The 26,385-nt window shown below is 44.0% G+C and overlaps 1 protein-coding gene across 36 annotated transcripts in view; it reads right to left on the bottom strand.

The window, feature by feature from the left end:
- The window catches only part of NRXN3 (neurexin 3), a 1,092,565-nt gene that overhangs the window by 360,750 nt on the left and 705,430 nt on the right, over positions 1-26,385 (bottom strand). For 3 of the 36 annotated variants that reach the window (XM_064150994.1, XM_064151013.1, XM_064151022.1), the window contains exon 1: positions 22,347-22,982. The exons of 30 other annotated variants lie outside the window; for them this stretch is intronic. In XM_064150994.1, the coding sequence (XP_064007064.1) occupies positions 22,347-22,590 (244 nt within the window). In that variant the 5' untranslated portion in view covers positions 22,591-22,982. Of the gene's footprint in view, positions 1-22,346; positions 22,983-26,385 lie in introns of those variants that run through there. 3 more of the 36 variants (XM_064151003.1, XM_064150932.1, XM_064150924.1) reach the window with 3 other exon arrangements.

Genomic DNA, 26,385 nt, shown 5'->3' with positions numbered 1-26,385 from the left:
AAGCTAGCAGAAAAGTAACTGAGAGGTGCTTGAAAGAGTTAAATCAATTATAAAAATATGTCCCAACTTCCCTTACTCGAGCTTCATCTTTCCTTACCCTTTCCTTTTGTTTTCTTTCTCAGTCTTTTTCAATAGAGAAAAAAATGTGTGAGGAAAAAAATAAAGGTAGCTAGCTCAGCAGGAGCTATATGCTGATTAGAAAAGTTTTGCTTTGGGGGATGCAGGTTTAGGGGTGAGAGGAAATGAAGCAAATAAACGGTATTAATCTTTTAAACCTGAGAGTTTTAGCTACTGCATTAAAAAGTTGGCAGTGCTAGCTTCTAATCCCAAAGCCCAAGTGCAACGTATTATCCAGCAGACTGCATTCTTACACTTGACACCTCCCTAAAAGCTTTCCCACATCTGTGCCATTTTTATCACCTACCTGGAGGACTAAAAGAGAACTCTCTCACTAATTCCCAACCTCAAAGCAATCCCACTCTGTTCCTTGAAAGGTAGGGTGAATAGGGCACTACCTGTAGAAAGCTTTTGCTTGTTAAGTTATACCACCTTGCTTTGCTATTATCCTTGAACCCAAACCATACTACTTAGTAAAAGCATCAAAAGGATTCAGCAGTGGTCTGATTCTGCTCTTCCTGCTTCGCCTTTGCTGTGGACCCTGAAAACTGATAAGCAGTTCACAAAAACATAATGAAACCTGAAGAAAAAGTCAGTATCCACGCAAGTCTGCGGGAAGAATTTAAGAGTTAGGATAAAAATAACAGAACTGGGACGTAGCCAGAAATGAGGATTAACACCAGACAATGTCAGTGAGAATGAGTGGCAAGGATTCCCAGCTGCATACCTAATACCAAAAATACCTCTGGCACAAGTAACAGCCTGCCCCCTAGCCTCAAGAGTGAGCTCTGCACTGAGATGCCAGAACTGCCCCGCAGCCCAGCATGTGCCCCTGACTGTAGCCAGTGTCACACCCTGAGGTGAAACCACAGCAAACCCTACTGTAAGAGGGAACTGATGTAGTCTAGCAGAACAACCAATGCATCTCCAATAAAAAGGTTAGATTTCAGACACACAATCACAGTTCAGTCGTATCAGCTGATTTACTAACTTTGCTTTACTTACACTCTCACAGCATTACAGCCACCACAACACTTTTAACTATGATTTGCCCTAGCATTCTGGGGATGTGCTCCTGCATCTCCTAGGTTTTATCTTCACATCTAAAGATAAGCCTTGAAACACTAGGTTTCTTACTGGCAGTGTTACTCTGCCTTGTCAATAGCCCCTGTGTGGCACATCATGCTGAAACATCTTCTTGGTCCCACACCAGAGGGATAAGGAAACACTACCTTCTTACAAGTAGAATGTAAGAGATTCAATACAATTAATATTGATGTTTAACAATTCCAGATCTCTGCTCCTTCGCAAGTTCATCCATAAATGAAATATTTCTCAAGGTCTGCAAGGAACATGACACCTGTCCTTTGATCATGTCCTGCTTCAATTTACAAAATAGGATTTCATATTTTAAGATCTGAGGGGGAGAGACAAACTGCTGGGAGTTTTGGTGTAGCATTACAGTGTACTGGATGTATTATTTTTCCAAATCACAGCTTCCCTTGGAAAGGGCAACACACCGGATAGACCAGGGAAGAAATTAGATCATGTGCAATCTGTTACTCTCTCTCTCTCTCTCTTTTTTTAAAGACATCTGAAGCAGATTTAAAAACAGAGAGAAGGTATTAGAACCCTACTGAGTATATGCTAGCATAACTCAGCCACAGTCACTGAGTAGAATGAGTCAATATATTGATACCTACTGAGAAGTTATTCTGTGTATCTTAAAATATTAACACCTGAGTCAACATGAAGTGAAAGGGAAAGGGGCTTTCACCTCATCTGCTCTGATCTCCAGCCTGGTGAATGTATGACTTCTCTAGCATACACACTTGCTAGAACAAGACTGGCTAAGTCAGACAGACACTGCAGCACCCATCTGCCCCTGCTGATCACCCTCCTCCTTCCAAACATCCGCCTTCTGCTCCAAGACACACTTTGCTCTGCTACCACACTCTTCTGGGAGACAAAAGTTTCTCTGCATCAGAAGTAAAAATAAAAATAATAGCCTAAGTAGGCTTCTAAATATCATTTATCTACCTGCATTTTTCACAGTATCATCATCATCATCAGGGTTGGAAGAGACCTCACAGATCATCAAGTCCAACCCTTTACCACAGAGCTCAAGGCTAGACCATGGCACCAAGTGCCACGTCCAACCTTGCCTTGAACAGCCCCAGGGACGGCGACTCCACCACTTCCCCAGGCAGCCCATTCCAGTGTCCAATGACTCTCTCAGTGAAGAACTTTCTCCTCACCTCCAGCCCAAATCTCCCCTGGCACAGCCTGAGGCTGTGTCCTCTCGTTCTGGTGCTGGCCACCTGAGAGAAGAGAGCAACCTCCTCCTGGCCACAACCACCCCTCAGGTAGTTGTAGACAGCAATAAGGTCACCCCTGAGCCTCCTCTTCTCCAGGCTAAACAATCCCAGCTCCCTCAGCCTCTCCTCCTAGGGCTGTGCTCAAGGCCTCTCACCAGCCTCGTCGCCCTTCTCTGGACACGCTCAAGCATCTCAATGTCCCTTTTAAACTGGGGGGCCCAGAACTGAACGCAGTACTCAAGGTGTGGTCTAACCAGTGCAGAGTACAGGGGCAGAATGACCTCCCTGCTCCTGCTGACCACACCATTCCTGATGCAGGCCAGGATGCCATTGGCTCTCTTGGCCACCTGGGCACACTGCTGGCTCATGTTCAGGCGGGTATCAATCAGCACCCCCAGATCCCTCTCTGTCTGGCTGTTCTCTAGCCACTCTGAACTGTCCAATAAAATGATGAATGTTCTGCTGCTGCTGATATCACTATAAACGTGAAAGATTGCTTTTAAACATAGAAGGAGAGAACTAGGATCAGAACCAGCACTCCCCTGCTGTCTCTAAATATACAGTGTATTTTGGTGGTATGTCATATGTAGTCTCATTCTCTCTTGTGCACACTGCAGAGGATTGTGAATATATTACTGTGCTAGTTTGAAGCTAGCTAGAATGTTTTGGTGAGAAGAATTAGATTACAGACTGTAACCTAGGGAGACATCAGAACTTTTCTCCATTAACTATTTCACCAACACCATCCTCTATAAGGCAAATCCATAGCTCCTCATTCACATAGAAGTGTCAAAAAAATCACATTTAAAGAGTCAATCAATACTTTGCCTGGCTGGCAGGTGACAAAAAAGAAAAAGCCCAGTGGTGTTTACACACAGAACACCTGAGAAACAGACAGCACTAGGTATCCATGGAGGTACCTTACGCAACTTTTTGTGCAGCACTCTCTCTCTTAACTGAAGGAATCAGTTAAAAAGACAATTTTATTGCTCTGAAAGGCTGAAGTTTGTAGTCTGGAGGGGAGAAGGAAGAACAGCAACAACCTTGTCCTCATCAGATTTCAACACAAATCACACAGTAGGCAGTACCTGTGCATTGCCCTCCACTGCAAAGCGCAGCTGTCCAAATTGGGTCCATCAGATGTAGTATTTGGCCTCTGGCAGACACTTATGAACCAGACTGAAGAAACTTTGGGAGTTCTCAACTGTGTCATATAGCATGAGAAATAATCCAAAAGATTGAACTCCTCTGAAACTCTCTGGTATAGATGTGGTTATGTCTAAAACTAGAGTGGACTGCAACCAAAAGCCTTTGGTGATTTCTGATTGGATAGGAAGGTTTAATATGCAGACATGCTGGGCATGGGATTAAAAACACTCCTGTATTAAATGTCAGGAATAAAGTGATTTGACTCAATCCACTTAGTACCTTCTTGTTCCTCTCACACCTCTGAATGCTACTGACCATCACCTAGAGACACGCTTCTCTAGGATAAGCATTTTTCCCATCCAGTGGAGGTTCCTCATAGTCAGACTTCAAAGACTATCCTCCTCCTCCTCCTCCAGCTCCTGCTCCCTTTTGCAGCATTCTGGTGCAGATTTTACAATTAGATAATACAGTTGCTTTAATGTTTTCAAACTAAAGGCTTCTTAAATTGAAAACTATTTTTTAATTAGAATATTTTACTTTTCAACATTTCTCATTTTTGCAAACATTTAAAATGCTAATTATTTTATCAAAAATGTTATTGGAACTGGTATCAAAATGTTTTTATCTGTAGTAAAACCCCTTAGAACATGAAAAACAAAACCATTTTGAACCTTGTGAAATAGAAAAAGCATGAAAACAAATATACTGAAACAGTAAGATGAAAAATATTTTCCAGCCCAGCTTTTTAAAAAGACAGGCAGTTAACTCTCTTCTTCCTGTGGTCCCTCCCTTCTCTTCTCTGCAAATTTCAGGCATAGGAATGAGGCTGACATTCATTCCCTATCAATGTGGACATAACAGAAAGTGAATTTTCCACAGCTACATACCTACAAACCTATCAACCAGTGTTTCTAGGGAGGTAGTTATTCATATACCCATCATTTCATGTACAAATTATGAACTATACAGCTTAAGGACACTCTGAATGGACTGCTTTACTGGAGCATACTTGCCAGGAAAAGACACAGAATGCTAAGTAGCCTTGACCATATGCATACAACCACTGCTGCTGCATGCACACATCAGTAGGAACTGCTTGAATCTCTCCCCAGAGCTATTTAACCTGTAGGAAGTAAGCCAAATGAACAGCAATCAGGGATCCTACTTGCTTTTTACCTCTAAAATGCCAGTGCTAGTGAATAACTGTTTGGGAAATCAACAACAAAAACAGCAAAAAAGGAGAAGGTAAAACATTTATTGAGACCTGAATCAAAGATCTCTTCAAAGTGTAATGTAATAATGCACAGCTGTCACAAATCACCACTGCACTCTGATCCTTCCTCTCCCTCTTGTTTAAATGCCTTCTGGGAGCACAGCCTTATAAAGGTTCAGTGTAACAACTAAAATGGTTGTCATGTTTAATGGTGCCAATGATGGCTAAATCTCAAACCCCAGTTAATTATTAGCTCTTACCAGCATGGTAAAGCTGAGCATCCCAAATCTTCAGGACAGTCATGTTAATGGAATAAGCAAGAAAGTCAAGTGAGATGCTATCTGAGTCTGCCTGATGAGATTGCAGTTTGCAGACAACCCTGGCTTATCTCGGATGAAGAACTATCAGGGATAAACAGAATGCATCAAGTCTGTTTCCCTAAGACCTTGACTTGCTGGTGGTAGGTGAATATGAATAACATCTAAGCAGTTCAATATAGATTAAATGAGAAACTGGATAAGATCACAATGTTAATGAATATCTACTTTTAAAATAGCCCCAAATACCCAGCCCAATAACCATGAAATAGAAAGGATTAAGATTTTTGGTACACATCATTTTAGGACAAGAAAATGAAGCATAAAATAAAAAAGTCCATTTTAAATGCAATATGTATATGCAGACACAGATCATTCTTTCTATGTATATGCTTATGACAGTATTTGATTTTTACACAGTATCAAAATGCTTTCAGAAGCTAGGTCAGTATTGTAATTCCCAAACACAGGAAGAAAAATTGCAGTAAGTAGTTTGCATAATTTGGCTAAAATCATAAAGCAGAAAGATCCAGAAACAGATTCTCAGACCCTGCTCTCCTCCCAGATTCACAATCACACAGATAAGTATCAATGTACTGGCAAAAAACAGATTGGTAAGAAAGACAGAGAGGAATCTTGCAAAATAAAGGCTAAATGTTGTCTCACATTGGTGAGCTCACCAAAATTACATATTCCATTTGATAACTGTCACTAACAAAGAAATTTTGAAACATGTAGTTTAGATATGCAAATCCATAAAGTGTAGAGACGTGCAAGGATTATTCATTTATGCAAATGTGACTGTATTACATGTGGCTGAACAAGGTATTGGAATGCACTGCATCAAAAGAATCTATTGTTTATTGTATTGCCTAAATAGTGAAGTCTGGGGGCTTTAGACTTACCTGGCTTCAAGCACTGTAAAAACACGGTATGGCATCTAGCAGTGAGGGCAGGACTGAATCACAGTTCAAGCTTACAGAATGGACTTTCTTGGCTCAGAATTAATTCACAATCAAAAAGGAAAAAAAAAAGATCAAGCCATCAATACTTCAATTCCTAAAGAAGGTCCACAACCACAGCCTGGTTTGGAACAAAAACCAACAGGACTGGTTTTGTTCCGCAGCAGTGGTTAAAAGAATGCCATGCATGACCTTATCACCAGTGTATGACACTGCTCCATCAATTCTGAGTGATTTCTCTCACAATCTCATTGATACCAATTTCAAAAGATCTTTTCAATCAAGATCCCAGTTACAGAGTCACAACACACCAAACATGCAGTTTTAAGGCTAAAAACTTGGGAAGATACTGTGGTTTAGAATATTCACTTCCAGAGCCTTAGTCACCTACAGCTAAGATCAAGAAACATTTCTCATTCAGCCTGCTCAAGCCACACTGTATTAAGCAGGGGAGAAATAATGGCAACTATTTAAGGAGCCTTCTAAATGGATTAAAGCTCATGTAACCCAGGCTTTCAGAATGGTTCTAATGGTGCAGAAGTGAGTTTTTGTTTGCATTTGTGTCCAAATCTTTTTGTGTCCAAATCTTTTTATGACTAGAACTGGTTGAGAGTATTCCAGTGACAGGTAATTCACCAGAAGTAAACTATTTATAGGAAGTGTTCTACATTCAGTTTTAAACAAGTTTAGGCATTTAACAACAAGGCTTCAGGTTTCATTAAAGAAACGTTTTGTTGGAAAAGCTTAATAAATAAATACTTAATGAAGTTTAAAAATGTCAGAGATTGAAAGTCTTGTAATGATGTTGTTATATCCAAGATGATTAAAGGATATAAATAACCAAAATTTGCCTTTAGTAAACCAATCAATATAGAAGGATAAAATGCAGAATATAAGAAACATAAATCCCATTCAGATCTAAAAGTGTAACAGCAGCTTTCAAAGCTGCATGCAGGTTTAGACTAATAGCTCTGAATTTAACATTGTTATCTAACAAAGTAGTCAATTTGAGGGAACAGGTTACTGCTACCTGTAGATCTGTGGGGAGTGGTGCTAGCAATAGTAATATGTTCACTCTCTCTCAGTGGGACAGAGAGGGAACTAATTATTGCCTGTAGGACATGGAGGAGTTCACAGGCAGCAGGATGTAAGAAGAAACACACCACACTATAAATCAATATTGCTATACTGAGCCCTTGATTTTGTTACAAATTTTAGTCTCCTCCTTTGAAACTGTTTTAAAGGATTCCCTTGAGGGTCAGGGCTGATAGGTGAGAGCAGTTATTTGTGGAAAATGTTCTGCCATTGTTAACTGGATGTTTCTATTTATTGTCTGTGTGAGTTCACCACGGTACACAGCAGGTTTCTGCTCTCGACAGCTTTAGTTCCACCAGTTCAGCAGCAGAGGATGATCCTGCAGCATTGGTTCATGTTCTGGACCATACATGTAAATCTGAGGCTCTGAATGGTTTTACTGGTGAGTGACCTACTATAGCGACTGTAGAAATCAAGCCATTTATGGTTTGGTTTCACTGAATATATTTTGTTTCTGGTGACAAACTTGCCAAGGCTGTTGTAGAAGTAACCTGAGGGCTACAGGTATTTTAGGAAAGGAATGAGACTTGGGCAAACTTTTTTTTTTCTATGTAAGTTTAGCAGGTTTCTGTTTAAGTTACTGTATATAGTGTTGAGTCCCAAACAAGTATATACAACAAGTGTGCTTATGCACAAAGAAAAGGTTGTGTTATCATTACCTTGCATCTGGTGATGGATGTTTCACATGAAGGTATGACCTATCTCGTGCTGGGGGATAGGTTGGACTGGATGATCTTGGAGGTCTCTTCCAACCTGGTTGATTCTATGATTCTATGATTCTATCTCACTTGAGCAGGAGCTGCTGAAAGAAGATAACTGAACTGACCTCTGAATTCCTTGGAATAGCCAGCTCAAGATTTTCCATATTTGGGGGGTTTGTCTAATGTGTCAGATGGAAAAGGAGAAATCTTGAATAAGCTAGATGGTACAGGTCCTCATCCTCTGTACCCTACCCTACTCACATTGTAGGTTATAACAACAGAGAGAAATCCCTTCTGTCCAGGTCCTAAGTTCCCTGACATCTGTTTCCTTGCTAATGAATCCGCAAGCTGCTAGACAAATACAAAAGATGGATAACGATTTTCCTCATCCATGTCCAGCACGACATACATGAATGTAATGCACACTGCCACAGCCAAGGCTGCAATTGGGAGACACAGGCCAAAGCTACTTCCCTAGATACACAGGTACAGGTTGTGCTGGCAAGAGAACTAACCTCTAGCCAGCTGGAAGTGCAGAGCCATCACAACAGACTCTTATCTTGCTGTCAAACATCTTCCAATTCAAAATGGCAAAAGCAAGATCACGCTGGCTATGACTCTCAAGCTTCTAGGAAATAAGCAAGTATTCCAACTGGGAGTTTAGAGCTAGCAGAGGTAAAGCTCTTATTTGTTTACAAGTCAGGATCAAAACAGTACCCATACCCAGAAACTGTTGCTTCTGTACTCCTTGCTCAGACCACACTGTCTCTTTCCTTTTGGGACATTCTTACCCAAAAGCTGCTCTTTGGGAGGCTCACATTACTTTAGTGAAAATGCTCAACAAAAAGGACTCACTTCTATGCATGACAGACTGTAACTCAAATGCTGTGAGTACATGGCCGTACCCATTAAAAGTGGACACAAGAGGCTTAATGTCTACGCAGTTTGGAGGCAGCAGAGGAAAGATTTTTGGCAGCTTTCAGTTTCTGCTACACACAAACACACACAAATTCAGCTTTTCTGCTAAGCAGTGTGCAGTCTCTCATACATCCCTACTGTATTTCCAGTCCTCACAAATCCCTGATGCAGGCTACAATTAGGAAGAGAAAGAGGTAGGGATGCCAAATGCACTTACTTCCTCAAATATCCTTCTACCTGGAAATTCCATATGAGGAAGCTGAAGGATTGCACACGTGTCTGACATTTCTGAACATCCAGTTTTCCCATGCTTATGCACAGTCAATGCTACAGTGCATGTATAGTAAGCCAAGAATTCCAGGAAGACCCAGCACACATGCACCATATAAACAATCAGCCCATAAAGGGTAAATCATAAATATTTGAGACCCATTAGTCTTGAGGTACATGAATAGATACATCACAACGGTCAATGCCTCAGACTAAGTACACACATGCCTCCTTTCGCTGTGCATGTATTTCTGCACAGAAATCCTAGACAGAAATGCAGCCAATGCCACCAAGTAAAAGCAATGTGAAAGGTGCAGTGAACCAGTCATCACCACTGCCAGGTTTTACTGTCAGATTTGACTTTGTGTGCAGCTGCATTCAGATAGCCTAAACTCTATTAACCTCTGAAGGCTACTAATTAGCTACCCTGATGGCCTACAGCAAAGTGACAGCAAGCAGTAAACCCAGGAACTTCAGCAGAACTCAGGCTGCTTAAGTGTGGCAACAGTTTCTGACTCAGCAAATGTTTTTCCTCTCCGTGTCCTATTTTCTCATCTTAGAACAGGAACTACAAAATTCAGTTGCTTGCCTGATATCAGTGCTATAGTGCTCTAAGAAGCTCCATAAAATGCTTTGAGATAGCAATGCAAAAATAGCTAAACAGAAAGTTAGCATAAGAAATGGACTTATTAATAGAGAATAGACTGTAAAATATTAATAAAGAGGATAAAACTGCAATGAGTCTCCTTCTCAGTTCTTTACAGCATAAGGTGATCAACATTTGTGAGGTCAAGTTAAAAACCCACAACCCTCCCTTGGGATATACAATTAAACATATCAAAGAGGTTATTTGCATCCATCTGTAGCATCTGGCAGTGGCCATGGCCAGAGACAGAATACTGCACCAGATGGACCAATGTGTATGGAAATTCTTATCATCTTCTCTGATTAATTTCTTCCTTCAGGTTGGATATGTCTCTTCTAATTGTGTATCAACATCTAACCAAAATTGGTGCTGACATATCATTGATTGTGCTGTGAGTTTATCTGCAGCTCAGCATTATGGGACAGTTTAGCCCCTTGCTTATCCCAACACTAATGCAGGATTTCTTTATCGGTCAATTTCTGCATTCACTCATAAGTTTTCCAAGCCTTGTCCTCAGAGATTGACAACAGAATTCATGAGCCAACTGTAATTTGAACCAAAAATCTTTTTCAGTTCCTGAATCATTGCTACTGTAGTCTACAAGGCTGTAGACTGTAAGACTCCAAATGATTTTCTAACAGTATAGTCCTGTCCCTGAATTTATAGAGCCTAGGCTTGCATGCCTTCCCACAAATTCTTTTGGATGACTGCACTGTTTTCCTGTGATTCATTCCAAGACATGCAGAGCAAGGATAATACAAACAACAAAGATACCCTCTTTTAAAAGAGCCACCCATTGATATCTGTTTTGTTTTGTTTGAGGATCATATAAGTAAAAAAAACAAAAATAAAGTCTAATAAATAATTAGGAACCACTAGTAGTGTGCCATAAAATTATAACATTGCACTGTCAGATCACATCCAAGACTTTTGGAGCTGTATTTTCAACTTCTTGACTAACTAGAATGTCTGTAAACACAGTTGAGTTCAGTTATGTGAAGGCCAGGGACTCAATCAGCCTCTTTAGAAAGTGCCCTTGAATGCAGGAACCCAGAACGGTAATAGAAAAGAGTTGCTTTGGATGGTTGCTCAGGCTGTGAAAGGGGATAAGGGAAGAAATGGGATAAAAAAAGCTCCTGCAGATATGACTGCTTTGTCTTTACTCAGTATTCAGAGAAAAATAGTCTCCACATAGCCCCTGGCCCTATCTTGGATCTGAACTCAGATCCCCTATGGACACAAATTACACATAATCATAAACCTCATCTGAAACGTGAAACACAGATACTGCTTCTGAAGAGAAGCAACTTTCCTGAGGAGAAATACTCCACATATCCATATGTACACACCCAGGGGTGCCCTGACAAAAATGCCCTTTATTCAGACACTGCATTTGAACAAACTGCTCCTCTTTGTTTCCTGGAGCTTAACGGGGGAGCACAGGCAGGGCAAGCACACACTCGACGGCACCACTGAAGACAGTGCTACAGCACACCCTTTACTCGGGCCTGTCTCAGTGATCTTTTAGTAATACAAATAAAGCATTGCATAGCTCTTCCCATGCTGAGCAGCCACAGAATCCACCCTTTCTCCCTCCATCCACAGCAAATAAGTTATTTTTAAAGTGTCTCAACTCATGAGGGCAGCAGGTAACATGCTAAATGTATTACTGTCTTGCTCTAGAAATTGGCAGTAAGACTTCCAAAAACACAAGAAATGGTAAACAACAACAAAAATAATTAATAAGTTAAATGGATATTTCAAACATCAGTTAGCTAGATTTGTAAAGCATACAGAATACTCCGAAATCCAAGTCCAAGATCTAAATATTGTGCACGGCTAAAATAGCACAATAAATGGAACATCAGCAGTATGCAGGTCTGATGGGCAAGTTGCAGCCCCTACAGCAGAGCACCTTGTACCTCCTCAGCTCAGATCAAGAGGAGTCAACAGAGCAGCCCTGCTGCTGAACTCTGATACTGTTCCTCTCATTCCTGTTCCTTTGGCGATTTATTTCCCTCCACCTTCAAATTGTTCATGCCTTTCATTGAGAACTACTTGGATCTTTAATGGTTCTTCTTATAACCCTTGCCTCCCTCACTTCTGATCAATGAGAAAGAAAGAACAGGAATTGTACCCTTAATTGATTCATACTTTATCTTGATTTCTATCTTTTTCCTTTTCTCTCTCACACCTCTTCTTCCCCTCCCTCACTAAAATTACCATGATAGTTTTGTTCACAGTTTTGGATAAAATGAGTTCATTGAGGAGTTGCAGTCCAGATCTGACTTGTCTCAGAAGCAGAAGACAGTGAACAGGACGTTGAAAGCAGACGCTGGGGTGATGTGTCAGCTCTCTGTGTCTCTGACACTAAAGATGCCCTCAGATTTCTGGAACCAAGGAAGATGCAAAAATGTGTGTTTGTAATGCTCCTTGGAGCAGTAAATGAAATCACCACCAGCATCAGAGAACAACTCACTCTGAGGAAGAAATGACTGAGACAAAATACTGTATTTAACCACACGGCCCAAGCATTCCCCACTTTTGTGACACTGTATTCTTGGGAAGAGGATGGATATTTCTTTGCAGAACTGGCTGCATAAAAGAGCAGCGATCTTTCTCAAGGCATTAAAGGGATGAATAGGCAGGACTTCATCCAAAGACAGTACTGGGAATCATAGCACTGGGATGGTCTCTAAATTCAAAGGCCAAACATTCTAACTGAAATTAAAAACCATCTTTTTGGAAAAGAATAACAACATAGCACTTCTCCTTTCAGATGGCTTATGTCAGGTTCCAAAGGGATTTGAAATACTCACATCATTTCTGCACTACAGCAAAGGGACGCTGAAAAACCTGGTGATGCATGATGTGCTCCTAAAATTCAACATCCAGTGGCAGAGCTTGTGAAAGAGTTTGGGGGTTCCTGTCCTCAGTTCTATTCCATACTACTATTGAGGGAAAACTTCTTCAGCATTGCTCGTTGCCAGGTGGGATATGGTTTCACTGGCGTCAATGTCAAAAGTTATCACCAAGGAAAGCAGGAAAGGCTCAGGTTTTTTACCACTTGTGTAAATCAGTATTAGTTAGTCCAGTAGGGTAGGCTGCTCATTTTGCTAGAGTACGTTGTCCTAGTGACTGGACCAAGAAATGCAGTTTAAGTCTCTGGCTTGTTAAGTAGAAACCAACCTGTCTGGAATAACAATTACCTGAAACTAGAAAAGCTTAGATGTACGCTATTGGCATTCACCTGAGCAGAATTTGCCACTCTGATTTCCAGTTACAAAACATAGTGTTTTTTTCCCTAAGCCAATACACATGAGCTCTGGAGGACAGGCACCCCCATCACAAGCACCACCATCACTCTGTTCCAGTCTGTTGCAAGCTTGGCATGCTTGTAGTGCCTACTGTCAGAAAAGCAAGTCACCAAGAAAAGGAATGCCTGCAGGGCACAGACATTTTTTGTCCAGATTCTCCAGAGGGGGGAAAAAAAAAAAAGTTTGACAAGAAGATAGTAAGAACTCTCTGTTCTGTTTTTCTTCACTTCTATATAAGGTGCTGAATACATTTCTCAAGGAAAATTAATTTCTTTTCCTTGCCTCTAATGAACTGCCTCTGAATACATGAGGGCACATGAAGGAGAGTAGACTCCATGGTGAGACAGTAAAAAGTAAAAAGGTATTCAAAGCCATCAGTATCTTGCAAACTTACACTGATGGAAATATGCAGGACTGAAGACAGGGAAGCAAGATCAGGGAAAGCTGGAATAGCTTTGGCATTCGTTGCTTAACAGCAAAGGAAAGACAATATTAGGAGAAAAGGGAGTCCTCCTGCAATCCTACAGACAGGTTATGGAAGCAGGTGTCTCAATGCAGGCCACTAGCATTCCAAAACATTGCACAAAGCAATGACTTTTGTGTGAAAACCCAGGACACTGTAATTGCCAGTAGCATAGTCAGAATGCGAGAATTCTGTCTATGTAACTACAAGCTCCAATCATCTTTGAAGTGAAACCACCTGAAATGATCATCAAAAGATGAAGTACAAGGAACTGAGAGGTTTTGATCCAACAAAAACAGGGATTCCTCAGTGTTTGGCCAGTGAGAACATTTCCAGAGTAGACAGCCAAAAGGAGACTTGGCAGAAGTGATTTTCTATATACAATCCGGGTAGCAGAATTGAATCAAAATAGATCAGTGCCCCATCATTATTATTACTAGTATTATTATTATTTCCTTTTAAAACACTTGCATTTCTTCAACAATTTCAGGTCCACTTTCTTTCCAGTCAAACAGGTTCACTTGCCATGTCAAAGGCAGGTAAACCTCAAAATATCATAGTATCATAGTATCATTAGGGTTGGAAGAGACCTCACAGATCATCAAGTCCAACCCTTTACCACAGAGCTCAAGGCTAGACCATGGCACCAAGTGCCACGTCCAATCCTGCCTTGAACAGCCCCAGGGACGGCGACTCCACCACCTCCCCAGGCAGCCCATTCCAGTGTCCAATGACTCTCTCAGTGAAGAACTTTCTCCTCACCTCCAGCCTAAATTTCCCCTGGCATAGCTTGAGGCTGTGTCCTCTTGTTCTGGTGCTGGCCACCTGAGAGAAGAGAGCAACCTCCTCCTGGCCACAACCACCCCTCAGGTAGTTGTAGACAGCAATAAGGTCACCCCTGAGCCTCCTCTTCTCCAGGCTAAACAATCCCAGCTCCCTCAGCCTCTCCTCATAGGGCTGTGCTCAAGGCCTCTCACCAGCCTCGTCGCCCTTCTCTGGACACGTTCAAGCATCTCAATGTCCCTCCTAAACTGGGGAGCCCAGAACTGAACACAGGACTCAAGGTGTGGTCTAACCAGTGCAGAGTACAGGGGCAGAATGACCTCCCTGCTCCTGCTGACCACGCCATTCCTGATGCAGGCCAGGATGCCACTGGCTTTCTTGGCCACATGGGCACACTGCTGGCTCATGTTCAGGCGGGTATCAATCAGCACCCCCAGATCCCTCTCTGTCTGGCTGCTCTCCAGCCACTCCGACCCTAGCCTGTATCTCTCCATGGGGCTGTTGTAGCCAAAGTGCAGCACCAGCACATGGACAGGCTTAAGAATTGTCCTTACTTCTCCTGCTTGACAAAATGAGCAGTGTGGAAAGTTTTCATTTTTAATAAGACTGGTAGACTTGGCTTTTCTAAAGCCATGTTTAAGTATGTTTTCTAGGTGAGATAAGGAGAAACACTGCTTGTGACCAGTGTGTTTGATACACATTTGTCCATGGTGCATTCTCTCCCTTAATCACCCTACAACTGCCTTTCCAACACCATCTGAGAAACTTCGATACTCTGCTGCTTTGCCTTCATGCTATCGTTTGAAGCCTACAGCGGCATGGAGGACATTCGTGCACTGAAGTATCTGGTAGCTGAAATGACAAACTTGCAGAACCAGCTATATAGAAACATTTCCAGACATCATCCCTCTAACATCTCCACTGGCTGGGGTCATTAAGCAAGCCAGCTGGAGCAGGAGCAGCAGGCTGCTGTAATTGCAGTATTCAGCAGCAACAGGGAGTTATGAAAACCCTTGCTGGGCAGTGCAGCAGATGAGCAAGAAACCAAAGGGTTCACTAAACACATCCAAGACAATCAGTTGTGTCATCCAGCATGATGTTATAGATAAAACTGTTAGAAAGAAACAAACTTCACCTCCTCTCCCCTTCCAATAATTCAATCTGCTTAATGCAAATATGTGGAATTTGTACTAAATTTAAAACTGGGTTCCAAGTATAGCATAGAGATGGAATTACCCTGCAGTTATTAAATGGAGCCTGGCCTGGTGACTAAACAGAGGAGTCTGTCTGGTGGCATTCTTTTCCTGAGCCCTCTAGAAAATGGTCTTCCAATGTTGTATTCTCAGAATATGTGAAGGGTCTTTTTTTTAGCAACATCTAACATCTTTCTGATTTACTTACCCTATCCCTTGAGCTTCTGCAGATACAAGGTCCTCTATAGGCTGTGAAATATTTTCCACTTTCCTGTTCTCCATCATCAAGAATGCAAAGAGATGAAAGGTGAAAACTAAGAGACTAAGTACACCTTAGCACTGGATCAATTTAGTAATGTCTTTTATCAGCCTGCTATTCAAGCTTAGCTACCACTATAGCTCACACCAACTTCATTTTCATTTTAATATACCATGCAGAAAAACAGCCTAAATACACATCCCTAGATCTAAAGCATATAATCTGTAAACTACAGAAACAGGCAAATCATTTCCATTAGTTTCTTATGTAGCAAAAACCACAATTTACACCCAAAGCATATAATTATATTCAAATTCTAGAAGACAGTGTCAGAAGTACTTTAAATTCATAGTTTGGGGGAAAGTCACTCACGGGTATAAGTAGTTAGGTTTTAATGTGCAAAAACAACAGACATACACCAAGCACAAGAGAAATAATTTGTGAGGGTGATGCAGGAACCATGGTGAATCACAGGCCCCTGGCTCCACAACTGCCTGGAATCTGGCACAGCAAGCATTGCAGATGAAATGCTCTCCTCCTTCAGAAACGCCAGTGTTGGCATTTGGCACTAGAACCTGTCCAGGCTTTGAAATCACAAGGGAAAATGCTACCGGGATCTATGTCCAGAATTTGAAGGTGTCTGGTTCATCCTTCAAGGACAGATCAAAACAGGCTACTCTTTTAAGTTGCTCCAGCATCTAAAACCCAAGAGGACTATTGGGGTTTCATACACTTCTGTGGCTTCCTGCCAGGGATCTCAAAGTAGACAGGTGCATCAAGACTGCTCACCTCACAGAGGAGATAAATGGTTTTCTCTTCATTTCACAGATGAGGAAAACAAGTCAGAAAGAAATGTAGTTTTGCCAAGGTCATACAACAAATTTGAATCAGTGGTGAAGAGTGTTAGCACCTTGTGTGCAGAGACTGCAGAGAAGACATGAAAAACACTTTTTTCCTCTCTAGTGCATGTGACCACTCATGGTCATCAAACCCCACCAGAACACCAGAAATGCAACCCAAAAAAATGCCTGTCAACCAGGACAGGACTGACATCTTGTGCAAATACACAGGGAGCTAGTATTCTTCAGGCACAGTGCATGAAAATGGAGAGAACGGAAGAAAGGTCATACTGTGTCCTTCCCAGACAAAACTTCTGCTCCTTGCACCTTTACCATCTGTATAGAAAATCACGGAATTTCCTCACCAACAGCTGTAGGCTATTCTGTTCTCCTCAGTGCTCCCACCTCAGATGACCTAGGTACATTTTCCTACCTCTAGTGAGGCCTGTGTAGGGAATTTGGAGCTTCCAACAGCACAGTATGCAATAACCTAGTGACTACAATAACATTGTTTAAGCCTGTGTTTTCACTCCAAGGCAAAAGAAGATAAAGGAAGAGGGGAAAAATTCAAACACAAAAACCCCAAAGAAAGCTGCCCAGCATTTTTAAGAAAATAAAATTCTTTCATTTTTAAACTGTAGAAATGTATTATTTCTCATTCTACAGCACTTTGGCTGTGTAACTTCTGTCAAATAACATTTCTTTACTACTTCAATGCCTATACAAAGCATACAGCAGGATCCTTCATCTGTCTTTGAAATACAGTCACCTCTGCAGTAGAATGTGGCAGTTGCTTGACAAGTCAGGACTATATCACCCAAAAGCAGAAATGATAACTAGAAGAAACCTCCTTTCAGTCAAAATTACAAAATAGAAGGAGGAAGAAAGACCTGATCTAATTCTGGCTTAGGACTAGCATCCCCACTTTTGCAAGACGTGTTAGGAGATACTGAGCAGGCACAAAGCAGATACCAGAAGAGGGTTTTTTTTCAGACACGTCTTAAAAAACGGTACCTTCAGCAGCACAGGTCAGAGGAATGTTTGAAAGAGCACAAAGACATATGTTACGTAACAATGACAGAGATTAAAAGAAATCACTCAGTTTCTTGTTTTCCGGATCTCATAAGATCATTGGGATCTCCCAGCTTCAAGTACCAGGTGAACAGACTTACACTTCAATTTTGTGGATCAAAATTCCAAGTTTTGATCTAATGTTTCTATTTGCAAGGTATACCAAGTTGGAAAGAGTTAATAGTATATACAGAATGACACATGAAAGCAGCTGGTCAGAAACTGTTTCATATAGAAGTATGCAAAGAGCAGCCAAATAGAAATCTCAGTTTGAGGAAATAGCCTCTGTGTACATAAGAATTTTCCTGTATTCAACTACCAAGCACTGGCTTTCTCAGAAGAGATACAGAGACTCAGTACAAGGAGACAAAGCTCAACTATGACCACTTAAAAGGGTCACTTACAAGGGACTCATGACTTTAGATGTTTATGGTTTCTGGACAGGCATCTTGAGATAATTTAATCAGAATTTACTTTTTCATTAAAAATATCAGTTACTGTTAACATGTCTGAGGAAGGAAACACAAACAGGTATACACAGTCATTAATCTTTGAAAAAAAATAGGGGAAAAAAAAGGAAATTAGACAGAATTCTAGCTTTTCATCTTTGCAGAACCTACCTGCAATCCTAATTTCAGCTCTGAAAGAAGTCAATTTTACTGGATCACTGACTGCTTTGTATAGAATTACTTTTCCCTTTTGTTAAAGCATACCAACTTTTGCTCTAAAGTAATCTCCTGATGATGAAGGAAAAGGAAGGTCCTGCTTGTTACTGGGGAAGAGGGAGTGCCAAGGAATGGGAATTAGTTTTCTATTCTATTAGAAAGTCAGGATTGCAGTAGCAAAGACACTTTATATGAAGAATAGGTCGCACTGAAGGAGCAGCAAGGAGTAGAACATATGTACTAGAAAGAGGGTACACTGTCATAGCTGTGTGTGGCAAGCTTTGACACTGGTTTGCAGAATATGTCTACTTTATGAAAACACTTTCTTGATTTGTCCAAGAATTTGTTCTCAGTTGCAAAAAAAAAAAAAAAAAAAAAAAAAAAAAAGGACAGGATATAGAAATATTTCATTAAAATGGCCTAGTCCCCACAAAGTGAAAACCAGAACAGAAATGTCCCCATGCCCACCACTGGTCCCATAGCTGCCTCTGAAGAGCAGTACTCTGAAGGCTGGGGGAATTTGCATGAGGCATCAAACCACCTCTGTGCACCCCTGCTCTCCATCCATTAAGAAGGGCCAAAGGAAAAGCAGCTGGAGGAGAAAAGGAGAAACCAAATTAATTAATTCATCACTAAGAGAAAATACACACAAATCTCTTCAGTTTATCTGTCAACCATAGGCATGCATTATTCATCAGATGAGGTATGAGGACATGGAAAGAGGGGCTGTGAAGCCACTGCTGCAAGCTCTGGTAAAGCAGCTGACCCAGCAGGGTCTTAAATAGCTAAGGGGAATCAAGAAGATTCAGCACACGTGGACTTTCAATAAACACAGACATAACTTCATTCCATGGTTTTCTTCTTTCCTCTATCCCACAAATCACGGCTTTTCCTTACTACTCTTTGGGGAGAAAGATTCTGCCAGTCTAGGAATGTCCTCACATGGGAAAAAAGTATTTCTTTTAAGTTGCTAAAGTTCCCTGCCTGGAAAGGCTGATTTCCTTGCTGACAGGGAGGTAAACCTGTTACAAAGACTTTCTCCTTGGAAAGAGGTGCCGTGCCAAGTTTCACATTTGCAGGTTGCAGCTCAACTACCGGAAAGCACCAGCTCGGTGATTTCATAATTAACTCTCTTAACACCAGCACAGTAAAGATTGCCAGATCTGGGCCCAGCCCTGCTCAATCCACTGTGATGTAAAAGAAAAAAAAGAAAACTAGTGTTAAATACAAGACTAAGTCCCAGTGGTCAGCACTGTGGGACTGGGAGGCAACATAACCAGGTGACACAGGATTCCTGACTCCTGAAACCAGTATGAATATGGCTACCAAGTACAACAGGACTCAGAACGACTTTTTTATTTGTCTAGTGAAAAACACAAACAAGCAAACAACAAAATACCAGGAAGAAAAAAGATTAAACAGCCTCCCTGGGATCTGACTCCTCAACACTGTCACAGATCCAAATACCAAGGGTCTCTGTCATGCAACAGTGAAAGAATACACAAAAATAAAACACTCATGTGTTCATAAGACCAGCTGTCTTAGTACTTTCTTCTTTCTCTCTCTTTCCCCTCCCTTACTCATGGCCAAGGGGTTTCCATGCCAGCTCTCCTACATGGCACGATTAGGAAAGGAAAAAAAAAAAATCTCAAGCTAGCTTATGTACCAGCCTGAGCTCCCCAAGCTCTCAATTTTCCTTGATTCCTTACTGCAATGAGGACACCAAAAAAATGCCTGTCGCGCGCTGAAGTTGATAACAGCTTTTGCTCAGGGCTCTTAAATGAGGCTTTACTGGGCTTTCAGAGCAGATGGAAAAGTCATCAGGGAGAAAAGAACTATAATTTCTTGACCAAGAAATGTACCGTGGGCTCTTCCACAGACTACTGCTTACAAGGTTAACCAATATCCCATGTTGTGACATCCTTCGCTCCTTTCCTCACAAGCGACCTGTAAGTCCTCTTCCACCACAGCAGCACTCAGCTACGGAAACACATCTGCACAGGATCAGAAAAATAAGAGTTGTTGTTGTCAGAAATGAGGAAGAGGACCGCTTGGAAGGAGACAGGAAGAGAGGAGAGTCCTGGGACAGTTGGTTGAAATGCCGCATGACACGGCTGCTTTAGGCACTAGGAGGATGTGCTGGCAGAGCTGTGTCAGGGTCACAAGGATATTGAAGTATCACAGATAACTGCTCAGGTGATCAGCAGAGCAGTCTGAAGAGTTCAAATGGCACAGTGATGAACGAATCTCCAGTTAAGGCTACAGGAACACTGGCAGAGTTGTAGAAGGAGCTCAGTATTGCAGAACTGAGCTGAGGTGTGTTGGAGAGGATATGCACTCAGGAACAAAGCCAGAAGGCAGATGCTGTGGGTCACAACTGAGCACCAGCTGAGCAGGCTGCATTAGTAGGAAGTGCATGGGCAGAGCTGCTAGAAGGCATGGGAAAAGGGTGGCTGGGAGCACTGCAGACCAGGTTGCCAGTGATCTGGCTGTGCAGGAGGGGGGAGCCCAAGGGGCTGCAGAACAGCTCTATGATGCAGAGGCAAGGACTCGTGACTGAAATGGAGCTGGGTGAGATGGGTCAAGCTGAAAGTGTACAGCAAGGTCTGCAGACACAAGTGGCAGCATCCTCTCAGCAAATCAATCTTCCACTTCTACACCAAAGTTCATGTTTCCCACAAGACACAAGAGAAAAACATTCAAATCCCACAGGGGAAGGGAACCAGTGCCATGTCAGACATCAAGACCATCTGTTAAGTACCACCCATGTGAAACTCAGTTATGGGTTATTAATCATTAGCAGCAGGAGCCCTGTTATTTGCGGCAATACTCAAAGATCACATGAGAGATCCCCTATTGTGCTAAAGCGTGGGATATGAGTGATCAGTATTCCCTACCCCAAAGGCTTTCCATCAGGAATAGGTAAAGCAAGTTGAGAAGAAGCAAGACAGAGCTAGGTACAGAGACTTTAACTGCCTTTCTATTACATATATATATATATTATTTTTTTTTTCTATATATAATTGCCTTTCTTTGCCTAAAAGGGGGCAGAGCACAGCTGCTCTGGGATTCACATCTAGACCTGACCCTGACCTGCAGCCCTGCAGGGAAACAGTCAGACTCTGGCTGGCCTGCCTGCATCTCTTCCTGGCTGAAGTTGGAACCATGAGATACAAGAAAAAGGAGAGAGTGAGGCAGAGATGAGGAGGGCAGCCTCACATCAGCCAGGCCTGAGCTAGCTCCTCTTAGAGTGGGCACTCATTAGAGCAGCTGAGCATTGCTCAAAATTTCAGATGTAGGATGTTGCCTCCCTACCTTGGTGGCCTTCAGACCCGCTCTTCCCCTTCTCCATTGCTGCTGGAGTGGAAACTAACTCCCTGTTATTTCCCACCCCTAGGTTTCCCAGGAAAGAAGCAGAGAAAGTAGGTAAGGACACCTCGCCTTCTCCTTTGAATGCCTCAAGCCACACCACAACTTCCCCAAGCAAGATACAGGACAGCGAGCAGCCAGCAGAGCAGAGAAGAGGTGTCCCCGGCCAGCCCTCCCGCCGCGGAGCACAGGACAGACTGGTGGCTGACTGCGATGATGCGCTGTTGTAAGGACCGCGTCAGGTGCTACACCCCCGCAAGGGCCAGCAGCTAGGGAGTGAACGACTCCCTCTCAAAGAGCCCCCAGCCCCAGCGGAATGAGAGCTACAGCCCCTCCGTCTGCCCCGAGGTGGTCGGCGCTGCTGTCTGGCATAGTGTGGCCCGAGCCCGCCCCGGCCCCGGTAGTCCCCACCCTCCGTGCTACTGGACCCCGCCGGCTTGGGAAGTTGGCTTTGGAAGCGGCCTGTCACCAGCCCAGGGCTCTACTCGGAGAGGGTGGAAAGAAAGGTTAATGAGACGGGGAACTAACAGTAGAAATATGAAGGGTTGGGAGACGCTCCCCGCCACCCCTCCACCCCCCCCCCCCCCCCCCCCCAGTATCACAGCCATAGTCCCTGTTACCCCCTCTGCTGCTCCAGCTACTCTGCAAAAAGGTTAGAAAGAAACAAGAGTGGGAACCCACCGTGTCCTCCTCGGAGGGAGACAGGGGAGCGGTAGATAGAGATAGGCACAGAGTGGTGCTTGCTGCCGTGGAAGTGATGCTCATACTGAGCCTGAGATACAGACGAAGAAGAGGAGGCAGAAGAAGCCACGTTAGAGGAACTCCAAACAGAGCTGACGATACATCCCCAAAAGAGGGAGCACATCCACAGGGTCCAGGCGGGGCGACGTTCCGGGCAAATGCTGGGGTCTACTCTCAGGTGCATGGTCAAGGCACAGGACAGCTACAGACGGGCAGTCTGAATTCCAGCCAGGGAAAGAGGATAAGGTTCATGATGCCAGGGGACCCATGCTAGCAAAAAGGAGAGTCGCTTCCGAGACTCTGGGGTGTGCGTATGTGTTCAGGAGGCAAAAAGACAGTATGTGTCTGTGCGAGCGAGCGAGAGCTAGGAGAAAAGGGGAGGGAGGGGGAAGGTTAGTAACCACACAGAGAAGAATAAGACACGCCGTTTCCCAGGGCTGGATTTACTGTGCCAGGAACCCCAGGGCCGAACCGAACCTCCAGCAGAGCGCAGGAAAGCTGCACATGTCAGCGCAAGGGTCCTGGAGCTTGCACTTGTCAGGTTCCTCCAGGATCACCGGGTCCTTGAGGACTTTTCCCTGCCTGCGATCCCCGTCTCTCACTTTGCTGAGAGGGACTACTGAAAACGAAAAAGAAGAGATAAGCCAGAGACCCCAGGTAAAATTTTGATTTTTTTTTTATCCCAATTCCATGGAGTTTCTGTTGCTTCTCCACTAGCAAGTGTTGCAATGCAGAACTGCTAGGCACACGCACACGCGCGCACACACACACAGATCGGAATTGTTATCCTCCTTCCACAGGATCCAGGCGACCGAGGGCTCAAGCCGATTAACCCTGTGCAGCCGGGGAGGGCAATACCAGGTCTATTCCAGACAGACAGGCAGGCAGGCAGGCAGGCGAGCGCGGAGAAGAGGCTGGAGGGCCGGGCGGCGCGGGTCGGGCTGCGCGGGTCCGGCGGCTCGGCGGGGAGGGGCGGGGCGCGGAGCCGAGAACGGAGCGAGCGGAGCCGGGGGCGGGATGCTGGCGGCCGGCGCGCCAAGTGCGGGCAACTCGGCGGCGCAGGTGGAGCGCAGCTGGGGCGGCCAGGGAGGAAGCTCCACCAATGGGCCAACCGTATGCAAATGTCCCGGCCCCCAGGAGCCAATGAGGGTGGCGCAGCTCTCCGCAGAGGGACTGGCTGGCTCCGGGGAGAGGCGGGGCCGGAGGGCGGCATCGCCCCCGCCATTCATGCGCCGGTGCTTCACACACGCGCCCGCCTCCGCCAGCCCCGCCGGGCGGGGGGTCCCGGGGCCGGCCCCGAGGCGAGGAGGCGGCGGTACTGCTGTCAGCAGCGGGTTTTCCGCTGGCCCGCCGCGACTGTTCGCGAAGGAGTTCGCAGCGATACCCCGGCTGAGCGCAGCACTTCGCACCGCTCCCAGGAACCAGCGGCGGCATCCGCCCCGCCGCGCTACTGGGTGGGAGCCAGGCTACCACGGCAGCCCGCCCCGAGCTGCCCCTGGAAGAATGCGCCCACCCTTTCCGTGCACACTTTCCAGGGCTAATCTCTTCTCACGCCGCGGTCTAGCTCTGCCGCGCAGGGCGGCCCGCCTCGGGCGCGGAGCAGGGGGAGCTGCGGGGGCAGGAGCCCCGCGGGAGGTGTGTGGCTGGGAGCAAGAATAGCGCAGAGCAGCAGGGCGCAGCTGGCACTCATCTTTCTGCTACGCTAGAGGGGACGCGCTCAGTTAACCCCGACCCCCTGCGTCTCCCTGTCCTAGCGCTCGTCGTGTGTCCGCAGCTGCACAGGAGCGAAGTAAGGAGCAGGAAGCACGGCGCTCACTGGGACTCCATCCTCTTCTTACAGAGATTTTAATTATTTTTTAATGCTTCTGAAACAAGAGGCTGAATGCAAGCAGGTACATTTGCACTTAATCCTCCAAGAGAGGACTACAGCCAGAGTTTGCAGCCCCTAAATTAATAATTAAACGTATCCACATTATCTAGTAACTTAATTCCCTATCAATTTGCATCGGAAAAAAGCCCCAGCCACACTGGGAGCGGGGGCAGGCACCAGCAGTGGAGTGACTTATGCAGGATCACTCACAGGGAGTTAATAAGGAGCTTTGGAAAAGAAGTCAGGATTCACTTTGCACTGCCTCCCTCTCCTTTATTTCTTCACTGAAATCGGAATAAATTGTTTATGGCTGCAAGTTTCCTTGTCTTCCCCTCTAGATCTATGTTTGTTGGTGTGCGGACATGCACCTCAGAAACCTACTTGACTCATTTCATAAGTATTTTCCTGATGCAGAGGCGGAAGGGTTTTGGTTATTGATCTTGATTTCGTGCAACACATCAGTAACTCGTAATGAACAGCACAAGTTATACACCCAGTACTTCTAGCTAAGCCTGATATGCTTCTAATTTATTTTGGAGTACATTATGTTATAATTTAAGTAATTTAAATCAGGGTCTAGAGCACTCAGAAATATTTCAGCATTTTGCTGGATTTAATCAATGATTATGGATGGTAAAGCTGGAGAGTGAGAATTTTAAGTTTATCCAAGATGATAATTGGTTATACTTCTATTAATGAAGCTATTCAACATCTTTGCTGCTCTGCAGATAAGGAAGCAGAAGCTCAGAGGCATTGTGCCACTGAGTGTGTGACAGACATGGAAACTTAACTGACTGTACTCAGCACTGGTCAGGCCACACCTTGAGTACTGTGTCCAGTTCTGGGCCCCTCAATTCAAGAAAGATGTTGAGGTGCTGGAACATGTCCAGAGAAGGGCAACAAAGCTGGTGAGGGGCCTGGAGCACAAATCCTATGAGGAGAGGCTGAGGGAGCTGGGCCTGTTTAGCCTGGAGAAGAGGAGGCTCAGGGGTGATCTTATTACTGCCTACAACTACCTGAAGGGGCATTGTAGCCAGGTGGGGGGTGGCCTCTTCTCCCAGGCAACCAGCAATAGAACAAGGGGACACAGACTCAAGTTGTGCCAGGGTAGGTATAGGCTGGATATTAGGAAGAAGTTCTTCACAGAGAGAGTGATTTCCCATTGGAATGGGCTGCCCAGGGAGGTGGTGGAGGCACCGTCCCTGGGGGTCTTCAAGAAAAGACTGGATGAGGCACTTAGTGCCATGGTCTAGTTGACTGCATAGGGCTGGGTGCTAGGTTGGACTGAATGATCTTGGAGGTCTCTTCCAACCTGGCTGATTCTATGATTCTATGACACCAAGATTCTCCAAACCAGTACAGCTGTTAGCATAAGCATTTGACTGATTTGGTGGCCACTTAAAGAGTCAATATTACCCTTCCTCACAAGGTACACAGCTGGAGACAGGTGTGAGAAACCTGTGGTGTAGGTGCCTGCTGGCTGACAGATCTGCACAGAGCAGTTTTACCTGTGCAAGACAACTGCTCCTGGTCCTGAGTTTTGTGAAGGAAATGGAAGTGGCATTATACTCAGAAGGATCCCTTCTTTGAGAGGGGGCCACCCCTGGCTTCTAACTATGTCTGGGAGGCTTGAAAGACTGCTAACCCATGAGGATGCTGCTAGCGTCCACCTTAAAACCTGTCACCACAGAAATTCTGACTTTCACTAGTCCACAAACAAAGTACTCTGAAATATTTCTAGTGTAGTTAACATGTAGGATGCTTGATTTAGGGGAAAGGGGGAAGGGCATGTATTAAATACACATCACCAAACAGCTTATTTGTGAAATACAGCTAGTTATCAGCAACAGAACAATTTCAAATGCAGCTAGTTATCAGCAACAGAACAAAAATCTGCCATCCATCATTTTACCTTCTTTTTGTCTGGCTACAACATTACAAAAAGGACAGAATATATCACACATTACATGATCGATCACTTAAAAAGGGACTCCAGATTTAAACACTGAGGACTCGATGCTGCTTTTCCAGAAAGCAGTGGTATAAAACTCATTCATTTGTAGGGAAAACAGATGTGATTTAGGAAGCACAATTCTAGAAGTACGATCA

Source organism: Pogoniulus pusillus, chromosome 1 (genome assembly GCF_015220805.1).
Source record: "Pogoniulus pusillus isolate bPogPus1 chromosome 1, bPogPus1.pri, whole genome shotgun sequence".
Lineage (NCBI taxonomy): Eukaryota > Metazoa > Chordata > Aves > Piciformes > Lybiidae > Pogoniulus > Pogoniulus pusillus.
The sequence above is the reverse complement of the archived record's forward strand: the minus strand, read 5'-3'. Positions and strand labels throughout refer to the sequence as shown.